At 45.2% G+C, this 16804-nt stretch overlaps 1 protein-coding gene across 1 annotated transcript in view; it reads left to right on the plus strand.

Annotated features, from left to right (window-relative positions):
- Positions 1-16804, plus strand: part of Galm (galactose mutarotase) — a 57610-nt gene that overhangs the window by 15160 nt on the left and 25646 nt on the right. The window contains exons 3-4 of the mRNA XM_021218364.2: positions 4343-4549; positions 9457-9538. Coding sequence (XP_021074023.1) covers positions 4343-4549; positions 9457-9538 — 289 coding nt within the window. The remainder of the gene's footprint in view (positions 1-4342; positions 4550-9456; positions 9539-16804) is intronic.

Consider the following 16804-nt stretch of genomic DNA (forward strand, 5'->3'; position numbering starts at 1 on the left):
ACCTGGACCACTCAACATGGCCTTTATTGTTCCTGATGTTAATGCATGTTCTCTTTTTACTATAAATTCATGACCATCAGAAGATATTAATTTCACATACATAGCATCAGGGNCNTCANAGCCACCATAGGTTTTCTCCTCTCCATCCATTATGTTCTTGTAAAATTCTATTTGAGCCCAGAGGAACTTTAGTATTTTCCGCCACAGCCCCTACTCAGGGCCGCCCTGATTTTTTTTTCTTAAGGTTACACATAAAACAGGCTTCCTTAATGTTTTAAGATTTTTATTAGTGTTGTATGTAGCTCTATGTATCTTTGTGTGTGTGTTCATGTATATATCTGTGCCTACTTATGTCTGTCCGTATCTGTGATTATGTGTGCTCTCATGTACACATACATGTATGTGCGTCTGTGTGTCTGTGTATGCGGTGCATGTGGAAGTCATAGGTCAGCTTTTAGAAATCCATTTTCTGATTCTGCTGTGAGTTCCAGGAGTGGAACTCAGGTTATGCTATTGCCCACAAGGCTGGCTTGTGGCTCCCCAGGCTCCTTTTTGTTCTTGCTTTAGATTTATTCATTTTATTATTTAATGTGCATGAGCATTCAGCCTGCATGTGTATCTGTGCCCTGCATGACTAGGAGAGGGCATCTGTAATTCCCCGGGGCTGGAATTACAGATGTTTGTATCCAGGATGTAGGTGCTGAGGATTGAACGTGGGTCCTCTGCAAGAGCAAGTGTTCTTAACCACTGAGTCAACTCTCCAACCCCTAGATTTTCTCTCTTGGGATGCTTTGAATATTTATCATTTCTGGCAGTTAATTAGGGTATCATCCATCTAATCTCAATGAATTTGTCTCAATGTGATGGCTTTCACTGTGGGGGACACAGAGGACGTCATCCCTGCTAGGCTCCCAATCCTGTCAAATGTACTTTGAGGAAGAGCAGTCCCTTCTTGGAGTTGAGTAGACCAGACCTGGTCTTCTGGTCTCTGGTCTAATGGTACAGTTTAGCTTCAAGTATTCTGTTAAAAACTGGAGGTCTGAGGCTGGAGAGATGGCTCGGTGGTTAAGAGCACCGACTGCTCTTCCGAAGGTCTTGAGTTCAAATACCAGCAACCACATGGTGGCTCACAACCATCTGTAATGAGATTTGACGTCCTCTTCTGGTGCATCTGAGGACAGCTACCGTGTACTTAAATATAATAATAAATCTTAAAAAAAAAAAAAAACCAAAAAAAAAAAAACTGGAGATCTGGCCAGTTGAAGTCATGCATGCCAGGAGGAAAGAGGGGGACGCAATAAAGAGATTACAAGTTCGAGGCCAGTGTAACTTTAACCTATAGCCTACATCTGTTCCTTTTTTGTTTTGTTTTGTTTTTGGGGGGTGGGGGTTGAGACAGGGTTTCTCTGTGTAGCCCTGGCTGTCCTGGAACTCACTCTGTAGACCAGGCTAGCCTCACTGCCTGGCAAAGATTTATTTATTTATCTATATGAGTACACTGTCGTTCTCTTCAGACACACCAGAAGAGGGCATCAGATCCTATTCCAGATGGTTGTCAGCCACCATGTGATTGCTGGGAATTGAACTCAGGACCTCCGGAAGAGCAGTCAGTGCTCTTAACCACTGAGCCATCTCTCCAGCCCCCACTGTTCCTTTTGAAAAAGGATCTTTAGGCTGCTGTGGTTCAGTGGTTAAGAGGACTTGCACAGCAGGCAGGTTTAGTGATGAACACCTTTGACTCAAACACTTAGGAGGCAGAGGCAGGCAGCTCTCTGTGAGTTCGAGGCCACCCTGGTCTACAGAGAGAGTTCCAGGACAGCCAGGGCTAAAAAGAGAAACCCTGTCTTTAAAGAAAACAAAAGTACTTGCTGTTCCAAGTCCAGCCCCCAGCATTACATAAGGTGGCTCACAGCAGCTCCCTTTAACTCCTGCTCCAGGAAATCTGACTCCCTCTTATCTCCATGGACATGTGTGTATATCCCACACCGATACGCATACTTTTTAAATTAAAATAAAACATTTAAATGTAAAGTCACACAAACATGTTTACCGAAGACAGAATGTGGAGCAGGGTGGGTAGCTAGGCTTGTGTGTGAGCCCTCGCTCTGGCGCACGTAACATTATTATTTTTTTTTTTTATTTTAAGCAAGTTCTAGCTTCACCTCTCTGTAAACCATGAAGTATTCTAGGCTTCTCTTCTGTCCTGCAGTGCGGGAGGTAGAAGCAGACAACCTGACACTGAACTCGATACTGAGCTAACGAAAACAGTTGGCGCTATAAGAAATGACTGGTGCTCAATTTTTAAGGTGACTTATGTGAAATAGAGAAACAACCTCGAACGCTCAGAAAAATCGAAGTTCTCCCACTTCCATTCAGGCCTTCACCAGTTATTCTCAACTCCGTAGAAGACATTCTGCCCAACTTGTTCTGACATTTGTAGGGCAAGGGAGCAGGCAAAGGCTCTGCACAAATGCACTGTTGCTGTCCAGGCGACCTGAGATGGAAGTTTATCCATTTGAGGAATTCTTTTTCTTTTTTCCTATCTATCTATCTTTCTATCTTTCTTTCTTTCTTTCTTTCTTTCTTTCTTTCTTTCTTTCTTTCTTTCTTTCTTTCTTCCTTTTCTTTCTTTCTTTCTTTCTTTCTTTCTTTCTTTCTTTCTTTTCTTTCTTTCTTTTCTTTCTTTCTTTCTTTTCCTGAGACAAGGTCTCTTTGTGTGTAGCCCTGGCTGTCCTGGAACTCACAGATCTGCCTGCCTCTGCCTCCCAAGTGCTGGGATTAAAGTTACGTACCAACATAACCCAGCTTCTTTTTCTTTTTTTAAAATGACACTTGTAACAGACTCCCCTTTTATATCTGAGCTTCAGTTCTCTGGTCATTTGATAATCCTCCTCTTAGTAAGATAGCCCCCGTGAGGTTGCCACCCGGGTGAAGCTAATGATGGGCACTTGGTAAATGTTGCATTTCCCTTTCCTAGAGGCATGAGCTTAGGGCTCATGGGAGAAGCTGAGAGGCTCCACCGTGAACCCAGGATTCCTGTTTCTGTTTGCAAAAGATTTTCTGGAGAACTTCACCATAATTCCTACAGTTCTTAGAGTCATGTTTGAAACAAAAAAAAAGACCCTTTCAGGATAACCTTTTCAGTACCTCTATTTTAGGAAAAGGTGGGTGGTCAAAGCGACATGCTGAGCTAGGGAAACCCTGGTCCCTAAATCAGAACTCCTGACTTGTGGCTTGGAATTCTTCCAAATGGAATAAGTATGCTGTTTGCTTTAACCCCTGTCCAGGGAGCATGGCCAACCTCAGAGTACTTAGAATAAATATTTCCAGAGGGGCTGGAATATAGCTCTGTGGGAGAGCACTTGCCTAGCATATACAAGGTCCTGGGTTCCAACACCAAAATAGTTATAGTAAGAAATTAAATGTCTATGTACCCAATAGAAAGGGGTTAATTAAATTTTTGTTCTTGGGCTGGTGAGATGGCTCAGTGGGTAAGAGTTCAAATCCCAGCAACCACTTGGTGGCTCATAACCATCTGTAACAAGATCTGACGCCCTCTTCTGGAGTGTCTGGGGACAGCTACAGTGTACTTACATATAATAAATAAATAAATCTTTAAAAAAAAAAAAAAGTTTTTGTTCTTGAAGATATTTCTCATGTAGCCCAGGCTGCTCTTGAACTCCTGAAGAGCTGAGCATGACCTTGGATTCTTGATCCTGTTGCCTTGTCCTTCCATGCATTAGCCAGGCATTACCATGGATTTTCGTGATTGAACACGAAAAGCTATATGTATGCTGGGAGCTACATTCCCAGCCCCAAGGCTGTCTTTAAATATTATAAGTATGTTTTGATGTCTTATATTTGTCAGACTGAAACTTTAGAATTAAATTTCACATGAAAGCCAGTTGGTGGTGGTTCTCGCCTCTAATCCCAGCATTCTGGAGGTATAGACAGGCGGATCTCAGAGTTCAAGGCCAGCCTGGTCTACAGAGTGAGTTCCAGGACAGCCAGGGCTACAGAGAGAAACCCTGTCTCAAAAAACAGAAAGAAAGAAAAAAATATCAAAGGAAAAACAAAACAAAAGAAAACATAGACACATAAATATAAAGTTAGGAGAAGAAAATATAGGAAATTCGAGGAGATAAAGAGGAAAGTGTTTTCTCTCAAAAGCCTTCTCTTCATGTATGAAACAGTTTTAGATGAGTTAAGCTCTGGGCTCTTATTCAGAAGCCTTTACTTCTTTATAACCAACCGCCTTTCCAGACTCTGCTCTTTAAACATTGAAATGTGGCATTTCCGTGGGGACTGCAGTGACTAAACATCTCCAAACATTTCTTCCTAGGTCCTCTGGACCCCTCAGGTGTTGACCAATGGCGTCCAGTTCTTTCGAGTCAGTCCAGATGGTGAGGAAGGCTACCCTGGAGAGCTGAAAGTCTGGGTGACATATACCCTGGATGGTGGGGAGCTTGTAATCAACTACAGAGCGCAGGCCAGCCAGACCACTCCGGTCAATCTGACCAACCATTCTTATTTCAACCTAGCAGGCCAGGTAAGTGAACTGACTTCTCTCCTGCTGTCACCAGAGTGCTAGAACGATGACCAAGGGAGTGTGGCTGGAGAGACCAGCCCATCTTGGAGATGGACTTATGCTCTTGGTGATCAGGAGGGCCCAGCATAGTATCTGGCTTTAAAGAGATGCTCAGGAAAACCGAAGACTTGGAGGACGAGGGAGTGAAATGTCATCCTGCCAAGGGAGCGAGGCAGCTGTCTCCCTGCGATGCCGACAAGTGATGAGTGTTTTCATGAATTCCCCTTCATCTTGTTGACATTGGCTCTCCTTGTTCTTCTGGTCCCTCTGGAATTACTCCCATCTGGGTGCCTTCTGTCCTTAAACGTTAGAAATGAGCTTGTTTGCCTCAGCCCCTCTAAAAATGCCAGAGGCAATGTGTGTGTTCAAGTGGTGTGGTCCCACAGCCTCTCCCAGGACTTCTGGTTGTCAGTCTTGTCCTGTGTGGTAGATTCAGTGAAAGGGGCACTGGGCTCGCCTTTAGAAGACCTGGGCTTTTAGATTATGAGACATGGTCTCAGTTTCAAAATAGTAGCTAACTTTGTTGGCAGCACTTTATGAAGTTGTGGATAAAAATATTGAAACCATCCTAGTAGCAGGACCCTGAACAACATCTGAGAGTTGTGTAGAACCACCGATAGTCTCTTCCCTCAGTAGCAACCCCCTGCAAGCTGAATCATGACCTCCTAATTGTTTAGCCTGTTAAAGAGGCTGTCCCATGGTTCAATAAGATGTGGTGCCAAACTGCAGATTCTATCTCTATGACTTCCTCCTCATCTCAAGAAATCAGCTCATCTGATTATTTCAATCACATTGGCACCATTTCCTGCGCGTGGGTGATCATGATCAGCTGGCAATGGCTACCCTTTTCACCCTTTATTGGGTTTTGTTGCTGATTTGCTGGTGGTAGTTTCCTAAAATAGCAGATACCTGGTTCTTACAGAATCTCCAAAGTTCAGAATAACAAATACAACTGTTTTTCATCTTGGATTTTCATCAACCAGTTCTTGGTTGTTGTTTTTGTTTGTTTGTTTTTGTTTTTGTTTTCCAGGAGGGTTTCATTTCATAGATGTTGTTCAGGGTCCTGCTACTAAGATGGTTTCAATATTTTTACCCACAACTTCATAAAAGTGCTGCCAACAAAGCTAGCTACTATTTTGAAACTGAGACCATGTCTCATAATCTAAAAGCCCAGGTCTTCTAAATGCAAGTTCAGGCTGGTATGGGACTCACAGCCATCCTCCTGCCTCAGTTTCTCGGATGCGAGGGTTACAGATGTGAGCCTCCATGCCCATCTTCTAGATTTAATGAATAGAATTTTCTATTTATGATTTCTGTTGGGATCCTCAGGTGGGGGTGGAGAAATCATGTTTCTCAAAGAATGGAAAACGTATGAAGGCTGCAGGTGACTTTTGCCTCTTTCTGTCCCAGCCTATGACAACAGCAAAACTCAGGGAACATGTTTTCAATTGAGACTTTACCTAAAGAGTCCGTGAAAACACACCAGGGAGTTTTGAGATGGAAAGCAAGCATCTGTGGTCCTGGTGTGACTCCATAGATATGCCTGCTGTCAAGGTCCCAGTTTCTTCCATTTCTCCTTTTTCCTTTTGCCTTAGTTATTTTTTATTACTCTGAAAAGCTACCATGGCCAAGGCAACTTGTAGAAGAAAGAGTCTGTTGGGGGGACAGTTTCAGAAGGTGAGTCCGTGGCCATTGTGACTGAGAGCACAGCAGCAGGCATACAGACACGGCCCTGATCTACCGGCAGAAAAGCATCTAGCAAGAACCAACTGGGAACTGTTATGACTTTGGAAACCTCAAAGCCCACCTCCAATGAGGCCACACCTCCTAATCCTTCCCAGACAGTTCTACGAACTCGGACCCAAGCATTCAAGTAGATGTGTCTGTGTGGGCCATTCTCATTTAAAGCACCACCTCTTCCTTGGCTTTTTGTCTTCAGACTAGTTCTCTTGTAGTCACAGAATGGCTGTGTAGCTCCAGACGTCTCATCCTTGTATACACATCTCCACGGATAAAACAGGACTTCTCCCCTTGCGTATCTGTACTATTCCTTTCCTAAGAACAGTAGGACATTGTCCAGCAGCATCCCCCACAGGCTTGGCTCCGCTCATCAGCCAAAAGTGTGGCCCATGCTCTACCTAACCCAACTGCCCACAAGGAGCTTGCTACAGAATAGTTGCCCTTGGAGGCTGGCGAGGGCTCCTCTCCTCTGAGTATATTAACTTGCCTATGTTGGTCAGCAAGTCTAGTTTCTTCTAGGAGACAGGGAGATGATGGAGAGGAGTTGCTGTGACTCTCAGGTAGAAATATCTTGTCTGTTACCTCCTGCAAGAGTTGTTAGGAGATGAATTAAGCAGTAGTCATAGCGCTGTATCCAAAAGTCTTTAAGGCCCACGCTAGTCATAATGGACTAAGCGTGCAAATGGTATAATGGTAACAAGCAACAGTCAAAGTAAATTACCAGGAAAACACACACACACACACACACACACACACACACACACACACACACACACACACACCGAATTCAGAGATTAGTTTCAAGGTCTGTGTGGGAACCAGTGTTTCGTGACAAGTTTTCATCAGCTTGGGAAGGAAGTGAACCTGACAGTAATCTTCCACCAGCCTAGACCACTGCATTGGCCAGACCAGAAGACAGAAGAAATATGTTTCCTTCTCTTCAGTGAAGAACTGTCTGGGCTGTTCAGAGAACAGGCTCCTGATACACGTTGCCTCTCCTCGCCCTTCATCTCGGACACATCCATCTATTTGTTGTGTGATTTTTAATGTTGGTTTTCTTCCTGCCTTACTTAGTGCTTAAGGAAAGAAAGAAAAGCCAGTCGAGGAAATTCCTTAGCCGCTTTGCCCCTGTCATGAAAGCAGTGGGGATAAGGCACATGTTCATCTGAGGGAGAGGTGTGTAAAGGCAGGCAGTGCTATAGGACCAAGCCACTGATCTGGCGAACTTGGGCACACTCAAGAGCATTGTGTTGTGAAGTAGGTGGAAACCACTGAAGAATGCCCACTGAGGGATGGCATTCCTGTGAAGTTCCAAGACAGCAGAAATCAGTCCGTAGCCATAGAAACCAAAACTGTGCTTTGGTTATAAGTAGGGATTTGTTTCTTTAGAAGGAGTGGCAGCCGAGAGGCATGCTCCCGGAAGAAGAGAGTAAAGAGCTGGACACAGGCTGGGCTGGGAGCTGGGCTGGGAGTCTAGAGAGTGGGTGTCTCCACCCGGCTTCCCTCTCTGAGTGACCTTAGCAGGGTCGTGTCTCTCCAGACTCAGGTTCAGAGGCGGTGGAGGAGGCAGTGAGCTTGGCTCTGTGTTTTGGGACTCTCTGCTCTGTGGAAAGACTCTGTTACTCCTGATCTAGTGCCCCTGAGGCTTCAGACCCAGCCGCCCACGCTAACTCAGCGGCCTCCAGCCTTATAACGAAACCCATTTCTGCTGTGCTAGGCACAGTCTCCCCAGTCTCTGAACTCTAGCCTCTCTTCTCAGAATGACTCATTTGATTGTGCAGCCTTTGTCTTTCTGGGTCGATGGCCGCCCAGCTCCTCTTTGCCTCTCTGGAACCTGGCTGAGCTTCACTAAGGGTTTCTCAGAATTGGTGCTAACATTTTGAGGGAAAGATGACTCTTGGTGGTAGCGGGGGTTCCGTGTGGGTAGGATGTCTGGCAGCCTCCTTGGCTTCTTCCAGTTTAGAAGGCAGCAAGCAGCGCTATGTTTCCAGACATTGCAAATGTCCCTCTCTGGGGCAAAACCCTTGGTTTCACTGATTTTTGAGCAATCATAAAAGTGGAAGCCCATGCGTGCCTTCTCGTCCCCATTTTCCACTGTGTGGCTCTAAGATACTGAAAAATAAAATCACTCATATGTCTGCATATTACAAAAGTATTTTCCAATTTACAAACAGCATATCATCTTAATAACCTGTAACTCAGAAGGGCCCTGGGAAAAGTGTCTCCCAGGATCTACCCAAACAAGTAAGGTTCCAGAAACTTTGTGATTTCCCTAGGGACACCCATCAAGAGCCAGAACTGAGTTGACCCTGGGCCTTCTGACCACTGACCTGGGTTTCCTAGACCAGTTGGTTCCACCCCAAAGAATAAACTCCCAGAAGCAGGGACTGCAGTTCTGACTCCCTGTTGCATAACAGGGTGTACGTCGTCCTGTGGCTAGGAGCGAGGCCAAGGAAGAGTGACAGATGGCTTTCTCTGAACCTGAAGTGGTCCCTGGCTCTGCAAGACTTGTATACCCTCCTCCCTTCTTTTTATCTTGTATGTGAGAGAGTTGCATGCTAATGTCACTTTTTGTGTTGAAAATTGTATTTATTTACATGTACGTATTTACATGTACATATAGATACACACATGCTTGCCGAGGGTCACGTATGGAGGTCTGAGGACAGCTTACTGGAGTCTGTTCTCTCCTTCTACCCTGTGGGTCCTCAGGACAGATGTGGCAACAAGTTCCTTTACCCACAGAGCTACCTCGATCACTCTACAATAACATCTGACAGTTTCTTCCAAACTTGCCAATAGCTATATAGAGGTTCTCTCTACCCACCTTCAAGTGATCTTGTTAATCATAGCCATTGGTCAGCTGTCAATGCTTGAAGACATCTTTGCAGAAGATATAAAGTGAATATGTAAAATAAACCCCAGTAGCCGGGCGTGGTACACATTTTTAATCCCAGCACTCAGAAGGCAGAGGCAGGCGGGGATCTCTGTCAGTTTGAGGCCAGCCTGGTCTACATAGTGAGTTCCAAAACATCGGGACTACTTAGAGAGACCCTTTCTCAATCTTCACCCCCCCCCAAAAAAAAAGACCGAAGTAGTACATCTTCTTTTTATCTTTTCCTACCCAGGGCTCCCCAAATATATATGACCACGAAGTCACCATTGCAGCAGATGCGTATTTGCCTGTGGATGAAACTCTGATTCCAACAGGTCAGTGGATTTAAACTATTACGTTGTGTAGAACCACGGTTCTCAGCTTCAGAAAGGTTGTTACTGCGTGCTCTGTTCCCATGTTTGCCTTTACTAGGTGAAGTCCTAGTAAAAGTGGTAGTTTAGTTAACTAGCACGCTAATGTCAGTCTTCTCAGTTCAATATTTGTATCGTGTTTATACAAGAAGTTAACAGTAAGGGGGTGGTTGATGAAAGGTATAATACAGATACATTCGTTTTCACCCTCATCGCTTGTAAATTCAAAAATTCAAAGTGAAAAAAAATCACATGAGAAATGGCTTCACTTTACTGGATAGTGGGCCTTACACTAGGAAAGATGTGTGTGTGTGTGTGTGTGTGTGTGTGTGTGTGTGTGTATTCTCTAACAGTGGGTTTGTGTTTACTCTTGCAAATTTAAAGTTTTTACAAGGGTATTAGGCATGATGAGTGTCTTAGTTACTGTTCTATTGCCGTGAGGAGACACCATGTCCAAGGCAACCTATCAAAGAAAACATTGAATTGGGGATTTGCTTATAGTTTCAGAGGGTGAGTCCATGGCCATGAGGAAGGAAGGAGAGAGGAAGGGAAGGAAGGAAGAAGGGGGGGGAAGAGAGAGGGAGATAGGGAGGGAGGGAGAAGGAGGAGAAAGGGAGTGGGGCAGTGTGGGCTTTTGGAACCTCAAAGCCCACCCCCAGTGACACACCTCCTCCAACAAGGCCACACCTCCTCATCCTTCCCAAAGAGTTCCACTGACCACTGACTGGGGATCAAGCCTTCAAAGCTATGAGGCTATGGGGCTATTTTCATTCAGCCCACTGTAGGAAGGGGAGGGGCCAGTGAGATGGCTTAGTAGGTAAAGGTGCTTACTGTATAAGCCTGACCTGAGTTTGATCTCTGGAATCCATATAGACATAGAAGGAAAGATCTGATTTCACACACAGGCCATGGTTCATGTTCACCTATACGTGTATCAAACACACACATACCTACACAGTAATAAAGTTTTAAAAACTTACAAGGAAAGAAGGTAAGTATATGGGCCAACAGACCGAACAGTGTTAGCAGCAGGAACTGGATAGGGAGTGGGAATTTCATAAAGACAGTGGCTGTAAAATTAACTGGAGGCTGTACATGGGCACACGTATTTGATCTCCACACTCAGAAGGTAGAGGCTGGGAGAGCTCTGTGTTACAGGCCAGGCAGGCTTCATAGTGAGGCTCCTTCTCTCTCAGCAACAAACAAACCCAAAACTTAACTGGGGAAAGATGCTTTCAGAACTCCCATGTCGCCTGTGGAGTCCACCCATTTCATTTTCTGAACTCTGAAGAACATAACTTTTCATTTTCCTTCTCTCCCCTGCCCCACTATACTGGTCAAAGCCTGACCATGGCTTCTCTGGCACTCTGAGCTTTCTTTCTCTGAAGCCCCTACCCTCACTCCCCAGCCATACATTGTGTGTCAACCAGTATTATAAAAGGCGTGGCTTTTTTCTTATCCTCTTCTTACTTTAAAAAAAAATGATTTATTTATTCTTATTCCATGTGTATCTGTGTTTTAGCTGTATGCATGTCTGTGTTGGGGTATCTGATCCCCTAGAGCTGGAGTTACAGACAGTTGTGACGTGCCATGTGGGTGCTAGGATTTGAACCTGGGTCCTCTGGAAGACTAGTCAGTGCTCTCAACCACTGAGCCATCTCTCCAGCCCTCTCATCCTTTTCTTCCTGGTAACCGCCAAGATTTACAGCTTGCCTACCCCAGAGCTCTTCTCTTATATTTGAATGAAACAATCCCTAAGTTTAAAAAATAATAGGCGGCCAGTGGTGGCAATGGGGCACACCTTTAATCCCAGCACAGGAGACAGGGGCTTCTGTGAGTTCAAGGACAGCCTGGTCTACAGAGCCAAGTTCCAGGATAGTCAAAGCTACCCAGAGAAATCTTGTCTCAAAACCATTACAAATAAATAAATGTAAAAAAAAAAATTAAAATGTTTAAATGGAATAATTTTGAGAAGTTTAAATAAATGGACTAAAATTTTTTGGCATCTCAGCTTTGAATAGAATCCTGGTTGCTAAGCTGGATTGAAAGGCTTTTCTTTCTATCCCACTAATGTGTCTTCTCCCGATATTTATGTGAGTCAATAGCTGAGCAGGGATAAGTTGGCCCATCCCGTCCTGGGTGCAGAATTACTGCATTGCCACATTAGAGCAGTGGCTTCTGTTTGTGACTGATAAGGGAGAAGGTAGACTAAGCAGCTTATAAATGCTCTTTATGAAACAGATGTATTTATCTGTGCACATTCGTGAGTCATCTTATGCATCCTGTTGGGGTTTAATCTAATGAAAATCACATAAGTGCGCATCTGGCGCCTGAAATGTGTCATGATCGGGAGGGGCGGAACACGGTGGAGCCTAGCTTGGAGTGTAATGGAATCCTCTGCCTCAACTCTGCACCACAAATGCCACGGGGGTGGGGGTGGGGGTGGGATGCGAGATTCTGCACCTTGTACTAACATTGAAAACCTGTTGAGTGGGAGCTAAGAGTTCCGGATTCTGGAGGCAGGAGACTGCCCTAGTCTTTGTTCTGTTTGTCTCTTTGTGTAACCTTGACTGGACTGGATCTGGGTAGGAATTGCCTTGGCTTCCCAAATGGGGGTTGCACCACCATGCCCAGTTCTCACTTTCCTCTTAACCAGGCAAAGAGGCCTTCTGTGTGTGAGCGATGCTTTAACCAAACAGGTTCCCAGTTCCTCTTTTGCAAATAGGCAGAAAATAGGCAGTTTAAGGTAAGCTTGGCTACTTCGGGACAATGTCTCAAAACAAAGTGGAGTGGGAGTGAAGTGAACAGTGAGGAAGGGCTAGAGACATGGCTCAGCAGGGGTGAGGCAGGGAGTGTGGGAGGGCTAGAGAGATGGCTCAGCAGGGGTGAGGCAGGGAGTGTGGGAGGGCTAGAGAGATGGCCCAGCAGGGGTGAGGCNGAGGGCTAGAGAGATGGCTCAGCAGGGGTGAGGCAGGGAGTGTGGGAGGGCTAGAGAGATGGCCCAGCAGGGGTGAGGCAGGAGTGTGGGAGGGCTGGAGAGATGATGGCTCAGCAGTTAAAAGTGCACACTGTTATTCCAGAGGACTGCAGTTCAGTTGTCAGCACCCACACCCGGCAGCTCACAGAGAATCACTGCTAGAATAACACGTGCATAATTTACAATATGGTAAAAAAGATTTTAAGAAAACTTGGATACCTGTATAAAGTATCCAGGTTTTTCTTTGTTCAAGTTTTGCATAAAGAATGCCCACACAGCACAGTTTGCAGTCAAGAGTGTCTGTCTTGAGTTTTCTTGTTTGATTTGTTTGTCTTGGTTTGGGTTTTAGTTTTTTGAGGCAGGGTTTTTTTTGTTTTTTTTGTTTTTCTTTGTTGTCCTGACTGTCCTGGTCTTGCTCCCGTAGACCAGACTCGTGTTTGGGGGTTTTTTTTTGTTTTGTTTTGTTTGTTTATTTGCTTGTTTGTTTTTTTTCCTCGAGACAGGTTTTCTCTGTGTAGCCCTGGCTGTCCTGGAACTCACTCTGTAGACCAGACTGGCCTTGAACTCAGAAATCCGCCTGCTTCTGCCTCCCAAGTGCTGGGATTAAAGGCGTGCGCCACCACGCCTTTCTTGTGTGAGTTTGATTCCCACTTCCACATCAGAAAGCTCCCCACTGCCTGTAACTCCAGCTCAGAGAATCTATCAGCATCTTCTGGCCTCCTTGAAGGTAGCTTCATGTGTGCATACACATGTATGAGTTCACATGTGCACAGATAAATTACAAGAGCAAATCCCTTTTTTAAAAAAACAAACTGAGACTGTGTATGTTAAGCGGTTGTCCCTGCCATGGGACTCCAATCCAGGACCCTGTATGGAGACCACAATTCTCATCCGCTTTAGTCCTTTATATAAAATGGCATAGTGTTAGCAAATACCCTACCTATATCTTCCCTTAGAACTTGATTTTACTTGTTTGCTTGGTTTGAGATAGAATATCGCAGGCTGGGAGGGAACTTACCGTTTAGCCCACAATGACCTTGAATTCTCAGTCCTCCTGTATCAGCGTCCTGAGGGCTGGGACTACAGGTGTATATCACCATGCCCAGCCTCCCTTTCTACTTATTTATAGTACCTCTAGATTACACAGAATATGCCTAGCATATTACAGACGCTGTGTTGTAGGGTTATGGGCTTGCATCTGTTCCACCACAGGGCATGGCTGCTTGAGAAGGCGGAATTTCGGGGAGATTGACTGTGCGTATCCCACGGTGCCGCGAGGGTGGGTGTTGGGCTGTAGGGAAGAGACCAGGCGCCTCTCTGGGTGTGGGAAAGCAGCAGGCTTGGTGGTGGTTGTGACCGAAAGCACAGAGAAGCCTTCTACGGGAGATTAGGCTGCAGTTCTGTAGGCGAAGGCCTTCTTCGTGGCCCCCCACAGTGGATCTTGATGAAAAGAGGCAGTCCATGGTTCTAAACAGTTTATTGTCATGGCAGAAAATGGATGTGTAAAACCATGCCCCCTTTCTCGGGGTGGACCTGAGATTAATACTTTTTCGGGGGGGGGGGAATGTTTGGGAAGGGAAGCTTTTTGGGAGAACTGTTTTGGGCCTACATGACCGTGGTCACATCTCTTTTCCTATTGGCTTAGTCTGAGATGTTAGGGACACCTCATCTACATGTGGAAGGGCTTGGGGCATTGCCCCCAAGTGACTGATGGCCACAGATCCCTCTCTGTGGGCACTTGCAGCTCCATGACAGGGGTCTGGTGCCGGGAGCAAGCAAAGCTCCTACCGTCCCTTCAGGGTCCCTGGGGCTTCTAGCCTTAGCTTGACCTTACCAGGCTTCCTCTAATGGTCCACCACCTTACACTGTGTGAATAGCTATTGTACTGCGCTATTTAGGAATGATTAAAAGAGAAGTCTGTACAGACCCAGTACAAATCTAATATTTTTTCCTAAATTGTTTAGCTGTATATGTGGTTGAATTCTCAAATACCAATTCTGATATTTAAAGATGTAAGGACCAACTCTATCTTCGTGAGAACTTTTTAAAAGCCTAGTTTGAATAATAATGAAGAGAGATAAATACACTACATTTTATAAAACAAGAAACTACCTAGCCATCTTTTCATATAAGATTGTGTGTGCATGTGTGTGTGTGTGTGTGTGTTTATGCTGGGACTTGAACCCAAATACCTCATGCAAGCCAGGCAAGCACAGTCCTGTGAGCTACATCCCCAAACCAAGAAAAAATATTTTAATCCCCACAGAAGTAAGAAATCTTCAATTTCAAAACAAAGAGCACTTAGCTTTAATTTTTTTATTATGTTTTATTTATTTATTTTGTGCGCAGATGCGGGGTGTGAGTGGGCAGGCATTGCAGGTGGGTGCTCGGGTGCCCTGGTGGGAGTGGAGTGTGGAGGTCAGAGGATAACTTCCAGGGTGTCTTTCCACCATCCGAGTCCTGGGGAATCGAACTCAGGCTGGCAGGCCTGGCAGGCGGTACTTTTAAAGAGTTAGGATGGCAGACTGACCCAGTGCCTCTCGGTTTTCTGTGTACCGGTGAGACAGTTACTGTAAGCTCATGACAGGGCCTGAGTCAAGGGTCTGGAAGGCCACTTATAGACCTTCCTCTCTGTGGCTCTGTGAAAACGCAAGTGTTCAACCCCCTGATCCACTAGTCTTCAGATCCGTTAGGATGCCAGCAGAGCTCACAATTCATGGCTGTCTCCCATTTGTTCATCAGTAAATGTTACCTCTGTTCCCCCATAACCCTCAGACACAGGCTGTATGATGCTTTTGGAAGCTTCTCCAAAAGCAGGTACTAACTACTCCGGTGGCTTTTTATCTCAGGGGTGGAGAAATCTGTATGCCTGTCTCAGTTACTGTAAAGAACAGAGGAGCTCCTACAGAGTAGCCCAAGACTTCCTCTAACCTCTGTAGAGTCGTTTATTTTATGCATACCAGTATTTGCCTGTATCTATGTTTGTGCAACATGTGTGTGCCTGATGCCCGAGGAGGTCAGAAGAGGGCATTAGATCGTGAGCCACCATGTGGATGCTAGCAACTGAACCCAGGCGCTCTGCAAGAGCAGTAAGTGCTTTTAACTGCTAAGTCATCACTTTGGTCTCCATGACTCTTAACATAAACAAAGCTCCATAGCAGATGACTTCATTCTAAAACCAGCCCAGGGGGCCCACCCATCATCCAGAAACGCTCCACATCCCCTGCGCTAGGAGGGCCAGTATTAGTTAGCCATCTAGTAGAAAGGGCAAAACAGTTATCTATGAATATGGACATTGTCGGGATGCACTTACATCGTTAGGTAGAGAAGGGAGGTAGCTTAGATGAAGATAATGAGCTTCAGGAACAGGAAGCCTCAGGACCAGCCTTAGAGAAGTGCTGTGTTCCTGAAGCACCAAGACTGTCCCAGGTGCTGTGTGCCCCCCCCCCCCCANAAGTTAGCTGGGCCCACGTCAGATTTGCTCTGAGCTCAGTGCAACTTCAAGCCCTGGATTCACTCTGAGGACGCTCAAGGCAAATTCAGGCAGAGCAGACTCACAGATGTACCAGAGTCTAGCTTCGAACTTCCGGGTCTGGGAATAGATGTGCAGTAGCTAGACAGTGTAATGTGTTGTCGTCGCTGCTGCTGTTTTCTGTTTAGTTTGGTTTGGTTTGGGGGGGGTCTTTGCAGTTTGGGTTTGGTTGTTAGAGACAGGGTGTCTCTGTGTAGCCCTGGCCGTCCTGGAACTCGCTCTGTAGACCAGAGTGGCCTTTAATTCAGAGATCCGCCTGCCTCTGCCTCCCAGGTCCTTGGCTGTGAATATCTTTTACTCCGTAATTTATTTGTTTATTTATTTTTACCCTCCAGATCTTCCAGTTTCTACCTTAAATCCCTGCTGTATGTTTATTTTTCAAATCTCTCTTTCTAGGCCCAATGTTAGTTTCACTTGTAGTTGAGAGATAGGAAGATCTCTACCTCCATCACTGTAGGGAGAGAAATCCACCGTCAAGTACTTTTTAGCTGATGACCAAGCCGTTTCTGAAAAAGTGGCTCCTGCAGAACCAACAGCGAGTTGGGGTTTGAGAGATGTTAAGGCAATATTTTAACCACGAAGCTTTTATTGGACCATATGCATTCCTTGAATTTTGTGGGGTTTTGTCTCAGGTATTTAATCTAATTATAAATTTTAAAAATATTTTTTATTTTTATTTTCTTTTTTTTTTTTTTTTTTTTTAAAGTTTTTTTTTTTTTTT

This window comes from Mus pahari, chromosome 18 (genome assembly GCF_900095145.1).
Source record: "Mus pahari chromosome 18, PAHARI_EIJ_v1.1, whole genome shotgun sequence".
NCBI classification, from domain to species: Eukaryota; Metazoa; Chordata; class Mammalia; order Rodentia; family Muridae; genus Mus; species Mus pahari.